This window comes from Echeneis naucrates, chromosome 5 (assembly GCF_900963305.1).
Source record: "Echeneis naucrates chromosome 5, fEcheNa1.1, whole genome shotgun sequence".
In the NCBI taxonomy this organism is placed as follows: Eukaryota; Metazoa; Chordata; class Actinopteri; order Carangiformes; family Echeneidae; genus Echeneis; species Echeneis naucrates.
The window spans coordinates 26,083,670-26,102,259 of record NC_042515.1 but is presented as its reverse complement, the minus strand read 5'-3'; the positions used below and the strand labels follow the sequence as shown (position 1 = coordinate 26,102,259).

The window sequence follows — 18,590 nt, the reverse complement described above, 5'->3', positions numbered from 1 at the left end:
TTAAAACTGTTTAAAATAGGCTGTAGGCTACTCAGTCCCTCACATACACTCCATGCCCACAGCTGTCCCAACAGCTGATGAGAGCAGATATTTGGAGATGCAGACGAAGCTGTCTGTTCACATTAACAGCACACAGACAGTGTTCATGCATGAGGCGAAAGGCTGAGACTTCTATCAAAGGAGCAGTGATTCTGGGAGTCTCTCCCCTAAGCAGTCTCTAGTACCGTCTCAAGCAGCATCTAAAATTAAACAACTGATGTTATGATACATTACAGTTAATATGCAAAGCTGACAGGGAAAAGGAAATAAACAATGGACCTACCAGAAAAGCAGTGAATGAACGCTCAGTTTAAATGACCAAGGCGACCCATAGAGGAGGAACAGAACCTAGAGGAGGCATAAATGGCTATTAAATAACAGAGCAGAATGGAAACTGACAAACTACAGCCATATCCAGGACGACTAAAATACCTGCAGCAAGTTTAGCACAGGTGCAAGGCAGAGGCAAGGCGACCAGGAAGCAAGGCCAAATAGGAAGTGAGGCACTGTCAGACTGTCAAACAGCCAGCAGGGGTTGGAGTCAATTCCGTTGTCTGTCCTGAGACCATGGTCTTTGGCACGGACCAGTGGTCCCTACCACTGCGGGGGCTTTCACACCAACAGCATTTGTGTGCACTAAACGTGTTTGGTCCCTAAGTTCAGTACATTTGTGTCGGAATGGAAGAGGTGGTCTTGGGCCGTTCCATCTCCATAACTTTGGTGTGGTTCCTCTCGTGTGAAAGCAACGGAGACAAATTCGAACAAATAGTTTAATGCATTGTGCATATCGGGGATACTGAATTGTGGGTAAAATTATTCATTTTATTTCCTGTTGATCCCAACATTGACCCATATGTTTGTTCATCAGCGGCTGGAGATGAATTGGTCATTCAGGAGCAGGGCACGTCTCTTCTGTCTGAAATGGCGTGCAATGCGACTCCAATACATCATGACGTTGTTTTCAAGTCACAGTCGTGACTCATGTTCAAACTGAATTGTTTGCAGAAAATTACATACAACATAATAGGCAAGCATTAGCCCCAGGAGCTGTCGCAGAGCTGTCACTCCATACTAACTTATCAAAAGTGGCGAGATTTTCTCTGAGGAAGTTATCTTTGCGGTTTATGTTTAGAAATATGCATAGGTGAAATCAAACCGTACCGACATCTTTTGACACATCGTAACATTTTTCTGCCTGGTACAGGCCAAAGCAATCGAGCTATAGATCTGAAATAGTGCAAAATATACTGGTCCTGACCAGCTCCTCAGTGGTCTGTGAAGGGGCTTTTGTAATTTTAATAAACCATCTCCCTTTCCCAGTCGTTTTGGCAGCACTGTTATTTGGATTATGTCAGAGATCATCACCTTTTGTCCATAAAATAAATTAGACTATTATTTGCATTATTTAAGCAGCTCCATGTAGTCTGGCCCAGCACCTCATTGGTCGCAACCAGCTGGTCTCTGGCATGGACCAGTGATCCCTACCACTAGGAGCACTAAAGATACTGGTCTCGAGCAGTAACACAGTGGTCAGTGGGGCAGATTTGAAACGTTTGGGTTATAAAAAGAAATTTTAAAATGATGATATAGTAGTGTGGATGTAGCCTAACTTGGATGCAGCAAGACTTGGTTTTTATCGCTATTAGGTTAAATGATGATCTTACCGGGGGATCCCATCAGGTAATTGTAAATTTCGATGTATGATGTCACCTCCGGCCATTCAGCGGGATCGTTTCTCCATGAAAATTAAGGCAAACAAAAGGATAATGAGAAAGACCCACAGATGTGAGTTCTTCATTGTACTGTTTTTTTCTCCCGTCAGCTAGCGTGTTAAAATAATCATCTGACATGTTGAAATAATGTTTCAAGCTAACTACTGGACAGTGTCTTTTAAATTGTGCCTCCGATTGTTTTCCCCTCCGGCTGGCCATGTCTTTCGGAGTATGACGCATTGCGGTCAGTCTCTATCACAGGACGCCCTGACCAGGTTTTTTCTTCAGCCCAAGCAGGATATGGACTAATATTATTTGTATGGTACTCGTACTCGTCAAAATTGTTATATCCTTACTGGATACTTGTTTCAGCCAAGTATTCAGCCAAGTATCCAGCTCAGCCCTAGTTACATGAACAAAGGGATATCTTTCTTCGAAGTATTATTTGAACCAACTTTGTGCAGCTTGTTTGATCCCAATTTCATGTTTCAGCTTTTGTAATAGAATAATACTGTAAATGGTATGAAAAGTAGCGCTAAGATGGAACAAGGCCAGTTGGTTGCCTGAAGCCATTAGAATGCGTTGATTTACTGTAAAACCTGACAAACTCTTCAAACAAGAATTTTTCAAGAATTTTGGAAATGCAAGAGAGGTTAAATATGGGTCTATAATTAGCCAAAACATCTGGATCTAGATTAGATCTTTTAATAACAGCAATCTTGAAAGGCTGTGGTGCAAAACCTAGAGATAAACTTACATTTATCAGATCAAAAATATACATGTTAATTAGTGGATAAACATGTTTAAATAGCCTCGTAGGTATTGGGTTTAAAAGACAAGTTGATGGTTTAGATTATGAGACTGGCTTTTTCTGTCTTCTGTTGTCTTCTGTCAACTCTGAATAGTAGGAGTTTCTGGCAACGTGAAGAGCTTTTTTCTTTTTTCTTTGCAGGTTAACTAGAACGCATCTGCATTTAATTTTGTTGATGTTTTCTTTAACGCACAAATTTGAGGGCTATACCAAGGTGCCAGCTTCCTGTTTCATTACTTTCTTTTTTAGAGGAGCCACAAATTCAATAATTGAACACGGTGAGGCTATAGTGCTATTCACAAGGTCATCAATCTGTGTAGATGTCCGCTATTGACTTTAGACATGGCAGTTTAGCTATGATGTCTGAATATTCTATTTAAATTTGTCCACAGCATTCAGATAAACATTTGCTATAGCCAAATTTATTCCCAGATGCTTGTTGCCATTTTTTGAAAACTCAAATATTATTAAATAGTAGTTGGAGAGAAGAGAGTTGTGGGGAAATATTTATTCAGGTAGTCCAGTAATTCCAGCTTTAATGCAGTACTAAGGCTGTCACTGACAAAATCTACATGAATATGGAAATCACCATTATAATGTACTAAGTATTAAATTCAGAACTCCAATAGAAACTGAATAAGGACGAGGTTGATGATATACTGCAACTACCAGAACTGGTTTTTCACTTTGAATGGGAGAGACCAAAGGTAAGGCTTTCAAAAGATCTATAACCAGAAATTGGTTGAGGATTCAATAATAAGTTGTAATTACATATTGCAGCCACCCGTCCTCCTCAACCTATGGTACAAGGAATATTAAAGTTAACATGAGTGGGGGGGTGTAGATTAATTTATACTAACATATTCATTCTGCTGAAGCCAGGTTTCAGTGATACAGAATAAATCCATAATGTTATTGTCAGGCCAGGACTCAGATAGGACTCAGATGCAGAGGCTTTGTAAGACATAGACTTTATTCTTGGCAGCAATGATCTCAGACCCAAGTGAAAAAAGGAAACAGGGCTATGAAACATTAACTTAAAGGGATGTCACACGGAAAAAAGGGGGAAAACAAAAAACACTCCGTAGGGAGGAAAAACCTAACTAATAAAACAAGAGAAACTCACTCACGCTACTAAGCTCTGCTTATCAAGGTAATTCTATGAAGACGTTATTAAAACTCAAAATCACTCTTAACGAGGAAAACACAAAAGCTATGAACATTAATCTATCCAAAGAATTTACAAACAAAAGGTCACTCATGCAGAGGAAAGAATAAAAGGCTATGGGGAAAAAGGGCTAACTCTGGTATAGAAATTACAAACAAAAATTCACTCAGTCGAGGACCAAAAGCTTACACAAAGAAACGAGGGCTGTGGCATGGACGTAGCGCTGGTGTGAGACATCAATCGACGACACACTGGCACAAGACAAGGGAAAGACAGGCTATTTGAACTGTGGGGGAAAATGGGGAACAGGTGGAGACAATTGGTAATCATGAGGGCACACAGGAGACATGAGGAAGGGCAAGTGTTCTGAAACGAGAGTAGAGTTAGGCATTTCAAAATAAAACAGGAAATGACGAGACACAGTAAGCCCAGACAAGACAACCTCACCACGGTGTGACAGTTATCATTGATCAGATCATGAACTAACAGGGATTTGGATGACTAATATTCAACACCTTACATTTATTTTTTGCAATATTTTGATTTGAATTGGGTTTAGTTTTAATTTCAATTAAGTTCTCATTTTTAGCTCCTCTTCTGTTTACCCCCTCTCCACGGTGGAATGGATGCTGTCTCTCCTGATCAGAACTGGTCTCCCCCATAAAATATTCCAGTTATCTATGTAGGCCACATTGTTTTTTGGACACCACCTCGACAACAAGTGGTTGAATCATGACATGCAGCGATACATGTCATCACTGGTCAGACTGGACAGGGGACCAGAGAAAACTTGTGTCTGACATAATTTTTGCAAAATCACACTACGACTTCATATTAATCTTTGACCGCCCACTGACGCAGTTTGGTATTGTTGCTGCCGAAGTGAATTACCACCTTTACCAAATTTACGGTTATCCTTAGCAAGCTGTTTTAGATAATACTGGATGTTGCCTGCTCTGGCCCCCAGGATGCACACTTAGCTATGGCCGCTGGTGTTGCTACCTTCACATTCCTCAGAATAGAATGGCCAGTGACTATGGTCAGTTTCTCAGCACTTTCGTCATTGAGTTGGGAGAACTTGTTGGAACCGGGGGCTTCGACCTACAGCTATGATTCTTATCTTGGACCGTCCCTAACCCACGCTGACTAGATCCCAGCTGCTCGGGAACTACTACGGGGGAAGTAATTAGCGAGAGCTTCTCTAGTATGGTCCATCAGCTCCATCCACTACAGGGGACGACAGTGCGCAGCCGCGCCTCCAAATCATTAACTCTCTCCTCCATATCTATCAACAGCCTGCATTTATGACACGTACCATTATCACTAAAGGAGGCAGATGAGTAACTCAACATGAAGCACACAGAAGAGGAGAAAGTCAGAACAGAAGAGGGAGAAGGAGAGCGAGAGGCCATTGCTAATTGCTAAGCTAAATTAGCAGAGCTAAGGGATCGCCTGAGTGATTTAGAAATGAGTTAAAACAAAATGCTTAACTGTGAGTTGAGTGAAAATTGCCTTTTAACAAGTTGAGTGAGTGGCCTGTCAGAGAAACACAAAGATATTGCGACATGAAATCGAACAGCAATGACAATGACCACTTACCACTCAGCACATGGATGCTTGACCCTAACCCCCTAGCCCTTTGCATGCAAAATAGTGCCTACTAATCTTCAGACCTTCTCTTCAGACCTGAATCTAGCAGCACACAGGACCAAATTATCCAGCATACCTCTGTGCTGTCACTGAGAGCCTGAGTTTACCCTCAGCCAACGGGTTCTAAAAAGGAAAAGAAATGAAAGCGATAAAAAAAAAAAAAAAAAAAACAAAACTCTGAACCTGTGTGACAGATTGATTTTTCAGGGCCATATACTGTCATGCTAAATGAATGAATTATGTCTTTGGCCCAAAGTGCCACACATGAAAAGTGCTCCATGATAGGTTCTGTTATAATAATGAAGATTAAGAACAATCCTGAAGTTGTTCAGTTGGAGTTCAATGGCCCGGTTATGAATGTACCTTCACCTCAGTGACACAAATAAGCACAAGTCCATGAAGCTTTGGATATTATCATGATCATTTAGGTTGACACAGACTGGAGACGCAACATATTAAAAGGATGCTTGGCTCTGTCAGTGACAAAACTAATGTTCTGGATTTAAATGTAGCTGGTACACCTTGTTGAAAAGCAACTAGTGTTCTCTTTGATATATTGGGAGTTGAATCAATGATCCCTGTAAAGTAACTCATGTTATCACTCCACAGATGGGCTCTCTACACCAAGGTCTGGGTTGTGTAAGTGTTCCTCTTTCTTTCATCCACATCTTAGGGTTGAGAAGAAATGTCTGTAAAATAATTAATGAAACAGAAATAGAAATGTATATTTTACAAAGTTAAATTTTTTTGCTCCTCTATGAGGAAACCATAGCATTTTGTGTGTGCAGGTATTGTCACTGGCCCACCGGAGACTGGTGTGTTACTGCAGGCTCTTTGAAGTGCCTGATCCCAACAAACCACAGAGGTTGGGCCTGCACCAAAGGGAGATCTTCCTCTTTAATGACCTGCTTGTGGTACAGCAGATGTCACTTTCCCTCCACATTGAGAAGACATTACACTTGAGGAGTCAACACCACATCATGTGTTTGTGCCTTTTTCATAGGTTACTAAGATTTTCCAGAAGAAGAAGAACTCTGTGACATACAGCTTTCGGCAGTCCTTCCCACTTTATGGCATGCAAGTTATGCTCTTTGAGAATCAGTGTAAGAACCATCGAGATGTTTCTTCAAATCATCTCCCTTACTTTGAATGTGATGTGAGACAAAGATCTATAAGTTGGATTCAAAGCCAAGCAAATTAAAGTAGAGATTCAAAAAGCTTGGAACAAGGGTATAATAAAAACTCAAGATAACATGATAATAAATATGTATCTGTGAAAAATACTTGGACAAACAGGCACTGACAAAATCCAACTAAAAGCTAAATATTAGAAGAATAGGTACACACATATTATAAATAGATAAAATTAAAATAAATAGGCATAATGATGTCAAATACAAAGTGAGAGATAATTAAGGTGAGTGTGTCATCAGAAGTAAATGAGTGGAAATATAAAATAATAAATAGTGCACTATACAGTATACTGATAACTATGAAGGTGCAGAAATGATGCATCATGTCACAGTCACGGTGGTGACTGTCAAATTAGCCCATGTGACGACTTTGAAATGTACCATTAATTTAAGGAAATACACAGATATGATTACTGTCAGATGTGTCCACATGAGGGGCCAGTCAGATATCAGCTTCTACATTATATATTAGATATTATAACTTACATTTCAGTGTTTCAGTGGAAGTTTACTTACATTTGGAAGCTAATACACATTAAGTTTGATTGCAATAGACTCTCCTAGGCAACTATATTTTTGCTGGACAGGGTCTAAAGGTTAACCTCTTAACTCTTCAGATTATCCCAATGGGGTCCGCCTCACCTCAGCGATCCCTGGAGCTGACATCAAAGTCCTCATAAGCTTTAATGCACCCAATCCTCAGGACCGCAAAAAGTTCACAGATGATTTGCGGGAATCAGTCGCTGAAGTCCAAGAGATGGAGAAGTACCGGATAGAATGTGAGCAAAACGTTCCTTTTTGACACTAATCACCAGATTCTGATGTGTTAAGCCTGATGAAAATATCTTGGGTCAGGGCAGCTTTTCATTATTGTCCCTCTCACAGCTGAGCTTGAAAAGCAGAAGGGGGTGGTGCGGCCCAGCATGTCCCAGGTTTCTAGTTTAAGGAAGGACACAGGAAATAGCCGAGCGAGCCTTGATGAAAGCTATGCAATTGGTGAAGGTTTGAAGAGGAGTGCCCTCAGCAGCTCTCTACGTGACCTCTCTGATGCAGGTAAAACTGAAGGTTGCCATTGAAAAACTCTATGTAATGAATCATCCCTGTGTATACCCAAGCTGAACGCTGGTATGATACGGCCTTTGTGAATGTTAAGGCTGTAGAGGTTGTGTTTTTCTTTCTGCACAGATTTTGATTTTGGTGGTAGCCACAGCAACTGTTATGCAGAGTTGGTGGGCAATTGGTGGGCTAATGGTGTAATTTACTGGAGGCTGTCAGCTAATTACCCTGTGTCACCACCAGGGAACACAGCTCCTTCGGTCACTGCAATCAATTTGAGCGTTTTAGTGGTAAGAGAAATTAATGTTGCAGTTGATTCAGACAGGTTATAGAACGTTACATTCACAGGGCAGAGCTGCTTTGCACAGTCAATGACCTCACCTTTACATTTAGACTGAAGCAACATCAAAGAATTAAATTAACACTTCATGTTGATCAGTTCAGCTGAATGGTGTATTCTTTGAGAACTGTTTAAGGATCACACAGCATCTGTGAAATTGAATTGACAAGGATTTCAGTTGATTTTGTGTGCAAACGGGACAGCTTTACAGGGTATTTGTGCCAGGTTTACCTTAAAACAAATGAAGTGTCATCTTTCATTGTAAAGCAAAGGTTAAAGAAAATAACCCCCTTGATGCCATGGTAATGTCAGTAATATCATTTCACCTTGCTCATAGAGTCCTTAGCACCTGTCAGAAACTGAGAAAGATGTGGTCAGATAAAAATAAAGAAATGCTGTTGGTGGTGTAATATGAAATTCACATTCCTCCAGTCACAGATTTTGAAGGCACAGATCAATTTGGGGTTTGACACAGACTGGAGGAGCAGCATGAGTGCCAGTTTTTCCTTCCACCTTCCCTGGCTTGAAGTTGTAGTGTAGACACCTAGACATTATGAAGCTAGAGTTTCTCAGAGGCTGAACATGTTGTGCGGTGGCAGCAGCATCTTCCCCTCTTTTCAGTCCTTATTCACCTTCCTCTACCACAACACTTGGCACATGACTAACTAGCAGCATACTGTCATCTTTGCTACCTTAGAGTGTAGTGCCCGCCCATACTAGACAAGAGGATGTGTGAAACTTCACATGTTTACCAGGCATGTTTAATCTGTCATGTTTCATGTTCTGGGCAGGCAAGCGTGGGAGACGGAGCAGTGCAGGATCACTAGACAGCAATATGGAAGTAAGTAAGACACAACTGATGCCAAGCTGTCCTCTTTGTATTGTTCATTCTGAACACACAAGTCTCTGTGTTGTTGTTTCTTTGAGCGTTTGACTGTTCTTTTTTGGTTTTGGTGGTGTTTTTGTTGTGAAGTCCTTAGACACATGCATGCACATGCAGGAATGGCTAACCCTTCATGTACACAGCATTGCATGACTTACAATGGTCACATAAGAGCTGCTCAATGTTGGGTCCAGACCCTTACCCCTGAGTCATCCTCTCTAGTTTACTGAGTTCGATTTTTAGCTCGTTGCTGAGTTTTGCCTTTTTTTTTAACTTAACATTCACCTGGCTGTGCTTCGTTTACAGCTCCTGCATGTTCTCAGATGACCAACTCAGACTGCTTCCTTTTATTGACCTTGTCATGCTTAGCCTTGTGCAGTAACTAAATATAAACCCAAGAATTTGAGTGAACAGAGCCATTCTTAGCGGTTTCACTCAGGAAGTTTGATGTAATTGTTGACAAAATCAGGTATTCAAAAGCTGTGCCTGACACAAGTACTGTTACTCTGTGATTTCACAACTATTTAATCCATATTATCAGCTATTCCACTGGCCTGACCTGTTTGAACCTATGACCATCAGTGTGTTAGCAAGCTAAAAGACATCAGAGCTGTCAGAAAGTTAATGTATCATTGCAGGGCTTTCCAAGGTTCATCTTCTGACTGTTAGGCTCATTTAATTGATCGCTGATCATCACCACATTACAATTACCTGTGAGTTTTTCTACAATACACAACATGTTTGGCCTATCCGCATGTCCCTTTGTCAACCAATTAGCAAAGACACTCATAGACCAAAAGAGAACACCTTGTTCTTGGTAGGATGTGTCACAGCTGTAGTTTCTCTCCTTTTTTATCATCATATCATATTTATCATATTCCTAGCATAACTTGGAAATCAAAGGTTTGGCATAAATATCAGAGTTCAATTATAACCTTATAACCTGTATTCGATAGCATAATGCTAAAAATATTTATATGAAGCCGAACATGTGATATACACTACCAGTCAAAAGTTTGGACACACGTTCTCTGAATAGTGTACTTTAGTACTAAAAGTGTATCCAAACCTTTGACTGGTAGCACATATGTATCAATGATTTATGCTCTCATCTGTTTTTTTAGTGGCATTGTAAAAAAGAAATACCTCAGTCACTAAAATAGTCAATTAAAATTCATAACTGTCACTCACCATCAAAATTACTTTTGTCAATTTGTCTAACAAGAACACTCACTCACTCATCTTCTATCCCTTACCAGTTTCTGGGTCACAGGGTGGGGGGTTGTTGGAGCCAATCCCAGCTCCATACAGAAACAGACAGAGGCAAACTACCAGTGACACTCATGCTCAAACCTACAGACAATTTAGAGTCACAAATTAGCCTAAACATGCATGTCTTAGGACGGAGGGAGGAAACCCATGTAAGCACAGGGAGAACAAGCAAACTCAACACAGAAAGGCCCCAGGCCGGGAACTGAACCCATTTTATTGTGGGGCAACAGCGCTAACCATTATGTCGCTGTGCTACCCGTATCAGGGACCACAGCAATAAATTATTTATATATATATATATAAAACTTTATGTACGAATCCACGGGTCAGACTCAGTTTAGTAAAGGATATTAAGTCATGATGTCTAGAAACACATGAATGCATCACAATTCAAGACTGTATATAAAAAGTTGCATGACATGTGTGGTCATTTGTGTGTTTATATTCTAATTTCCTGTTTCTGTTTTAATGGTTTCTGTCCACATGCTCTTTTTTGTTTGTCTTGCTGAGCAGGGGTTTAAGACATCAGTATGTGTTTATTAAATCAGTAGTGCCCTTATATTGAACCTAAAGCTGTCAGATAAAATGGGAATGTAAACAAATGAATGTACTGCACACACGGTGCGGATTCAGATATATTAAATAAGGAACTATAACCTTGTAAACTAAACACAATAGTGACAGCAGATGAGACAAGAAAAAGAGAGTTTGAAGCCTTAGAGGCTGTTTGCGGTCATTGTCAACACTCACAAACAGACAAACTCAAAAAGTTCAGCCTCCAAACTGTTTCAAGAGGGTTGACTGTGAGATGTTAGCATGGACAGACAAACAAAGGTAGTCAGCAGCAAATGGAAACAAGAGATGCTTTCCACAAGGCAATACAAGCAATTGAATGAGATGGGTTAAGCAGGTATGTAGCAACACATAATGTAATAACGGTGCAATATGTAATAACGTAATACATTTTCTACTCATTATGTAATAACGCCACATTTTGTAATAATGCCACATTTTGTAATAATCTGTCACATTATGTAATGAAATTCTTGAACGCAATATGGAATAAACTTTGCCACATGCACCTAATGTTTGTTTTCATTAGAACAACAGCAAATGTTCATAGATGGAATTGAGTGTTTTATCTGATCCATATTTGCTTTTGTCTACTTTCTATCATGAATAGTATTTGCAGAACATAATCCAGATTGCACGTCCATGTTCAGTCAGTAACGCTCATTTAGTGCCGTTTTTTGTCTCTATGAGCTTTCTCTATCATGATGAATCATGTTATATTTGATTTAGATTTGACTAATGAAAAATCCAACTAGTTTTCAAAATGATTTCTTATTTATGATTCATGCTGGTATGCTTAAAGTCAATGTTGTTCTGATGGTTTTGTGTTTTTCCTAATTAAGACATCTATTTTGGTGGTTTATTACATAATGCACCAAATTATATGGGCAATCTTGGCTGAAGGGGCTCCTTCGCCACATGTGAGGATTTTCTTCATTAAAAAAAGTGCATCGCCCGTATTTTGTAATAACTGATGCAGTATGTAACAACTTATTACAAAATGCGGCATTATTACATAATGAGAAGAACATTTATTACATTATTACATATTGCACCAATATTACATAATGTGTTGCTACAAGGTAGTTCTGGTGGATGTAGAATTTGACAAGTCTGTCTGCTCAGCCAAAACCTGTTTCATTTCACTCCCACAATATCCCATCTGCATTAAAAAAAATCCCTTAACTTTCACCTTGGAGTGAATATATTTTGACTTCTTTATATATATTTATTTAATAGAAATTAGACTTACTGCTGTTGTATTCTGACTGTCTTTTCTCTTTCAGGGGTCCATCATTAGCAGTCCTTACATGTGGCGAAGGAGCCCCTTCAGCCGAGATTGCCCATCTCGCCACAGTGGCCAGTCCCTACCCAACTCCTCTTCTCTGCTCGGATCTCTATTCGGCACCAGACGTGTGAAGTCCCCCAATGCCACGCCCCAACCCCTTCAGCCCACCCTTATCTCCCACGCCCCACACCCTACCAACCTGCACCACACGGCCCAGGTTGAGACAGATACACCATTGCCCATGCACCAACACCATCCCAAATTCTGTCACATGACCCAAAACCCACCTCCTTACAACCACCGCCATCACTACCACCCACCAGCCCACTTGCAGCACCCTCCAAACCAGTTCTACCCGGCTCCATCTCATGGCCAGCATACACCCTACCCAGCTCACATGCAGCGTGGCCATGGCAGCCATTCCTCCCACCCAGCCCATGGCCCACAGCAACATGGCACTGCACCACCACCTTCCCAGGCCTCCAGCAGCACTAAGCCCAAGCACAGTGGTATCAGTACAGTGGTATGAATAACATGGGGGCCTTTTTGAGCTCTCTTACTGAAATTAGATTTTTCATCCGAGGCTCTGGGTTAATGAAACAGTTTCACTGTGCATCACTGGTCTGGGGACTACAAATCCTGTGTCTCCCTCAGCATTTTTCTCATGCCCACCACTAGGGCATTTCATTCTGCCCAGATACATTTATTTTCCTAGTGTTCCTTTCATCTCATTTCAGGTCATAAATCATGCCTGCAAACCTCTGGGGCAGCAGACAGTTATGCAAGAGCATGCACAAAAACCACAAATACTGTTTCTCCTCAGTAAATTACAGCACAAATAGCTCACAGTATTTCACAAAAGTAAACAGTAATCTTGACTTAATCGTGATTTGATCATTGTGACAAGAGTTTGGTTAAACAGAGACAGATTGACAGACAGGAGGGCTCTGCCTCAGCAGTAGCTATACAAGTATTTAATGTAGCAGTAGCTCACAGTGGACTGTGATATATCTGTTAGCAGTGAGAAAAGTGCCAATTAATCAAAACATTTACTAATTTAGTCACAAAAACTGCTTTATGTATATTGTGCATAGTATTTTGTAATCTCAGCTGTTATCTTAATTATCATTATTACAAGACAATTAAACATCACTTGAATTCTCGGTATTATACCTGTACATACGTAGAATTCAACTGTTAAGAAACCAATGAAAGCTTTTATTAAGTAGGCGGTTCATTGTGCTGGAAAACGACTGTAAATGGTTGCCTTTGCATTAAGACTAAGATTTTCAGGGGCTATTGCACCACCAGTGCATGCAGTCTCATCCACTGCACTTCATCTGTTTCGAGTCATCTCTCCCCCTCTAGAAAAATGAAGCCAGAGTGAGTTACATTCATCTGAATATCTACCCTGCACTACTGGCTGCTTGTCCACAAGCTTCTTTTTTTTACTATTTTTGCAAAGTCCAATAAACAAAACAAGATGCTCTCCATGTTGTACTGCAACCTGGTTGGATTCTCACAGGATGATGCTGAGGAGGTTTTCATAGGAAGTGGTACAAACTGTATAGCAGAGGAAACAGCAAACAGTTTCTCCTGATGCGAAAGCTCTCAGCTGGCTGAGTTTGCTCTGTCCCTTTTCATTAACACTGTGCATGTCTTTAGCAGTAAGCCCGTAGTGCCGTGTTGTTTACTCCCTCGGCTGGACATTTTCTCAGAGCAGAGAAAATCAATAATTATAACTTGGTGATGGTAATAGCATTTGTTTTGTATCACTCATTCTTTTGCTCATTCATGGCTGGGAGGTACAACCAGCCATCCCTAGCACAGTATGCATTGTGTGTGCATAGCAGAAACAGGAGGCCGGTGTGCCCAAAGTAATAGACACAGGACTTGTTTTTTTTTTCAGTTGATATCAATCCCAGAAGTTAATCTGTATCTGCTGAAAGACCATGACATTGGCGCTTTTAACTTGTGCAATATGTTTATTTTTTTGTCTAAGAGCATTTCTGTTGGTTGTACAATTTTGTCTAGCTCTGTTAAGTTTTTTTTTTCTCCCTCCAGAATCCTTGACCCTCTCTTCCTTAATGTAGCACTGAAGTGCAAGTGTCCAAATTTATATTCAGCAACTATACTTTTGTACAGATGTAATGTCAGAGAGGAAGAACATCAAAGAAAACAACTGCATGTAACAATGTATTTTCAGGCTATTTCATAACTATCATATAATCCAGTTGACTGTTGTAAAAGTAATGGTAGAACAGTTTTGACTTCTTCAATTACATCTAACTGAAGCCAACCACATTTCTGTGTCACTCCAGAGAATAACCAAATCTGTATCTGTGGCAGTTGATGCTGCCACATCTGTATAGCTGTAACAGTCCAACAAAAAAGAGTATAATCTTTACAGCAGGTGTGATGAAAGATGTACACTTTCATCTTGAAATCAAAGTGATAACTGACACGACTATCAGTATAATGTATGGAACTAATAACTTAACATTTCTCATCTGTCTGTCACATATTACTGTGGTCATGTCATGTCCTTTAAATGGGCCTAATTACCCCCCTAGGTCCAGGTTTTGAAGGAACCACCTTCTAATAATACCACTTTTGTAATGGTTCTAGAAATTGTAATATATCTATTTGAATAATGAAGTTGACAATAAACCTTTTTAATGGTTACCTGATGACACATCCATACAAAACATTCACAAGACCACAAAAATTCCAGAGCCTGGTGTTTGTCATCTAGAAAATGTAATTACTATTATAATTATGATTATATTGCATTTAGAAATGCTGCCTGTTATTATTTACAAACAACTTCAGTCTGAAGATGTAAATGTTAAATTATCAACATAGAGATTTTAGATTTAGTTGTATTCCAGCTGTGTCACTGTGGAGCAATGTTCAGGTGACTGTCATTCTGTACACACACAGACACACAAAAAAATCTTTTAAGAAAGAAATAAATAATAATAAACATACTTTCATGGGGAAGAGAGAATAAGCCATCATGTGTGATACTCTACATGGTAGCTATACATATTTACATGAAAACTTCTTTCTCTACTATCTGAATAAAACTGATAGTTCTTGGGGAAACCTTGCTGGAGGATGATAAACATTTTTTTCATGCCTAATGCCTAAATTCTTTATAAATGGTATGTCATTAAAAAGTCATACCATTTTCAAAATATTACTCATAACCCAAAATGTATCCTGCAGTACCTTTATATACGCTCTGAATGGTATTTCTGCAATCTAATATTTGACAAGTTAAATATGTTGGGGTTTTTTGGGGTTTTTCTTTACATCATTTGAGTGGAGTAACTGCTACTAATTCAGGAGAGTGCCAATCTTGCTTGGTCATTATATTTTAAAGTTTTATACCAGAGAAATGGAGACAAAAAATTTAAATAACTGACCACAAGCCCACATTTGTATGAGCAGTATTTAAGTAATCAGATCAGCATCCACTGTTTTCGATCACATTCAGCTTCCTTCTGAAGAGTGACCTAATGTAAAAGCTGTCCAAATTCTGTGTGAGGTGCTTTGTTTCATGCCATTGATGCCTACTGTTTTGTTGTATGTTCTTCAGGCCAAGCAGCAGGCTCGGCCACAACAAAAAGTTTCAGTGTAATATTGATTACTCTGACTGATGCTTGTTTACATTTAGATGATTTCTGGCTTGCTAGTGTGTCTTCATTTTAGGTTGTGTCATTCTTCTCCAGTATTTATTTCACCTCTATTTTCACTGTTCAATATAAAAACATTGGAGTAAACTGCTGAGTGTAAAGCAACAATCCATCACTGGCAATCTGATGTTACTTGATGAAATACATTGGGTTTGAAAGAGAGGAAATATTTACAAGTGGGAGAATGAAAAAACATATGTAAATTATTATTATCATAACTACTACTACTACTTGTCTGCAGTTACATTGAACATACATTCCTGATCCCCTCTGAGATTTACATAATCATCAAACTCCTCTCTGCCTCTGTCAAGACTGAATTATCATAGGATTTAGAGATGGACAGCCAACTGTTACACAGTTAACACTGCTTCTGATTTGTTTCCTCTCACACTCACAGCACACTTATTGAATTCCAAGGGAAGGGAGGAGTGCTCTTATTTTATTATGCATTCTGTTTCTAAGGAGACAAATCCCTAATGATTTAAAACTAGTACTGTGACGATATTGAAAACACAAAATAAAACAATATATGGTAAAACCTGAACTACTTCTGAGCGCCTGTGTTCCTGAAATAATGCAATGCCATGGTCTAAAAGAGGTGCTGGAGTCCTAAGATTACATTAAGCTTTTCTTTCAGTGGTAACTGGAGCCCTGGAAGTTGTATTACTGCACTTCCACATGAAAAGTGGAAACAATTGTGAACCTCTTCATTGAAATCAGAAATCTTGGAGCACTTACAATCACAATTTTTCTTCCAATGGTATCTGGGTAGGCTATTAAATCAGCGATTCCTCCTGCTGGACCTTCGGTGGCTGTAACGAAGACCTGTGTAATTCAGGTCAATGTGTGCATGAATTTGAGTTTGACAGGTGTCTCCAGGGAGGCCGAGATGGTTCTCAGCCTCCCCAGAGAGCCACCTCCTTATCGTGGTGGGGAGGTTTGTGTGCCCCTGTGAACCTGTGTTGTCTGGGGCCAAGTGCCCCTGGTAAGGTCTCCCAGGGCAAAGTGGTCCCAGGTGAGGAGCCAGACAAAGAGTGGTTCACTGACCCCATGAAACACAGAGGGAAGGAAATTGTGACCCTGCCCGGAGGAAACCCGGGGCCCCCTTCTTGAGCCAGGCCTGGAAGGAGGGCCCGTCAGCGAGTGCCTGGTGGTCGCGCACACCACAGAGCTCGGCCGGGAGTAACCCAAAAGAGCTACGTGGCATTTTCTTCACACCGTGGGCCCACCACCTGCGGGGACAACCGATGCGGTCGGGTGCATTGTCAGTTGGATGGTAGTGAAGGTGGTAGGCCTTGACGACCCAGACCTGGGCGACAGAGGCTGGCTCTGGGGACATGGAATGTCACCTCGCTGGGGGGGAAGGAGCCGGAGCTTGTGCGGGAGGTGGAGCGCTACCAGTTGGATCTGGTGGGGCTTACTTCTATGCACAGCCTTAGCTCTGGATCCCTACTCCTGGAAAGGGGTTGGACTCTATTCTTCTCTGGAATGCTCATGGGGTGAGGCGCTGGGCAGGTGTGGGGATACGCACAAGCCCCTGGCTGCGCGCCATTACGTTGGAGTTTTCCCCGGTGAATGAGAGGGTCACCTCCCTACGCATCAGGGTAGTATTTGGCCTTCTTGGAGACCTCCAGTGGGGGACTCTATAGTCCTATTGGGGAACTTCAACGCACGTGGGCAATGATGGAGACACCTGGAGGGGCGTGATTGGGAGGAACGGCCTTCCTGATCTGAACCCGAACGGTGGATTGTTTTCATGGACAGGATGTTGAGGCATAGTCGTGGGGGAGGAGGGCTGCACTTCGGGGAGCTGAGGGTCACATCTCTGCTTTTTGCGGATGATGTGGTGCTATTGGCTCCATCTACCTGTGACCTCCATTACTCACTGGACAGGTTCGCTACCGAGTATGAAGTGGCTGGGATGAGGATCAGCACCTCTAAATCAGAGGAAAACTAGATATTACCCAAAAAGGTCGACCATCACCTGACTTCCCAAGATTGGTACAAGCTAGAAAGGACTACCATCAGCATTTTCAAGCTAGCAGCTACAGTGTCTATGAATATTCTCATTCATCTAGGTCATTGTTCTCTCTCTCAAAATTGATTTGTGGGCAACTGGACTGGTATCTTATTCAGAGTAGTGCTGACTAGCAGACCAACAAGCATGAACTGATGAAGCTCTTTGGATATGAGGCAAAACATCTTCATAGACAAATACAAGTCCAGTCCATGAATCAATTTTGAGAGAGAGCAGCTACAGTCGCTATCAGTGGCTAATGGACTGCAGCAGCATCACAGACCCAGTGTTGTGGGTCACAACTGCCGGGCAGTGGGCCAGATGAGGTCTGTCAGTGGTACCCAACATGGTCTTCCCATCCTCAAAATTTGATACAGCAATCTTCCAATGTCTCAGGAAAAAAGGATCTCAGAGTCTTCAGAGGTTGCAGTTTTATTCAAAGTACAGCAAGTATTTGAACAAACAATGAGTGGTTCAGACCTCGGGATCTGAAAGCACACTGAGTGATATCGCTCCAATCCCTTCCTTATATATCCCTTTCTTTAGAGACAACTTGCCTGAGCAGAGCCCCCTCCATTGGAATTCCACCCACTTTGTGTTCTTTATCTGAAACCCCTAGACTTTACCCCTCACTCGTCTTTGATCTCTCTTTTCTACTTGTGGCACACTCTCATCAGCTAGTACTCTTCTAAACAGTTCTTCTGCATGTTTATTCTGCAAGATTCTGCAAGAGGTGAATAAACAAAAAGCTCAGGAGCTAGAGCTACAGTGCTTGCAGGCTAAAAAGGACTTGGAGTCAGCCACGGCTAGATTGGAAGTCTATGATAGATAAATAAGTGATAATCAGTCTAAGCCCACATAATGTACTTGAATCTCAGCCCCCC

The 18,590-nt window shown here is 40.9% G+C and overlaps 1 protein-coding gene across 3 annotated transcripts in view; it reads left to right on the top strand.

Moving 5' to 3' along the window:
• The window catches only part of iqsec1b (IQ motif and Sec7 domain ArfGEF 1b), a 43,698-nt gene extending 27,472 nt beyond the window's left edge, over positions 1-16,226 (top strand). For 2 of the 3 annotated variants that reach the window (XM_029501369.1, XM_029501370.1), the window contains exons 8-14: positions 5,990-6,019; positions 6,169-6,294; positions 6,384-6,483; positions 7,191-7,352; positions 7,459-7,626; positions 8,761-8,810; positions 11,984-16,226. In XM_029501369.1, the coding sequence (XP_029357229.1) occupies positions 5,990-6,019; positions 6,169-6,294; positions 6,384-6,483; positions 7,191-7,352; positions 7,459-7,626; positions 8,761-8,810; positions 11,984-12,514 (1,167 nt within the window). In that variant the 3' untranslated portion in view covers positions 12,515-16,226. The remainder of the gene's footprint in view (positions 1-5,989; positions 6,020-6,168; positions 6,295-6,383; positions 6,484-7,190; positions 7,353-7,458; positions 7,627-8,760; positions 8,811-11,983) is intronic. The other variant, XM_029501371.1, reaches the window with a different exon arrangement.
• The last annotated feature ends 2,364 nt before the right edge of the window (positions 16,227-18,590 follow it).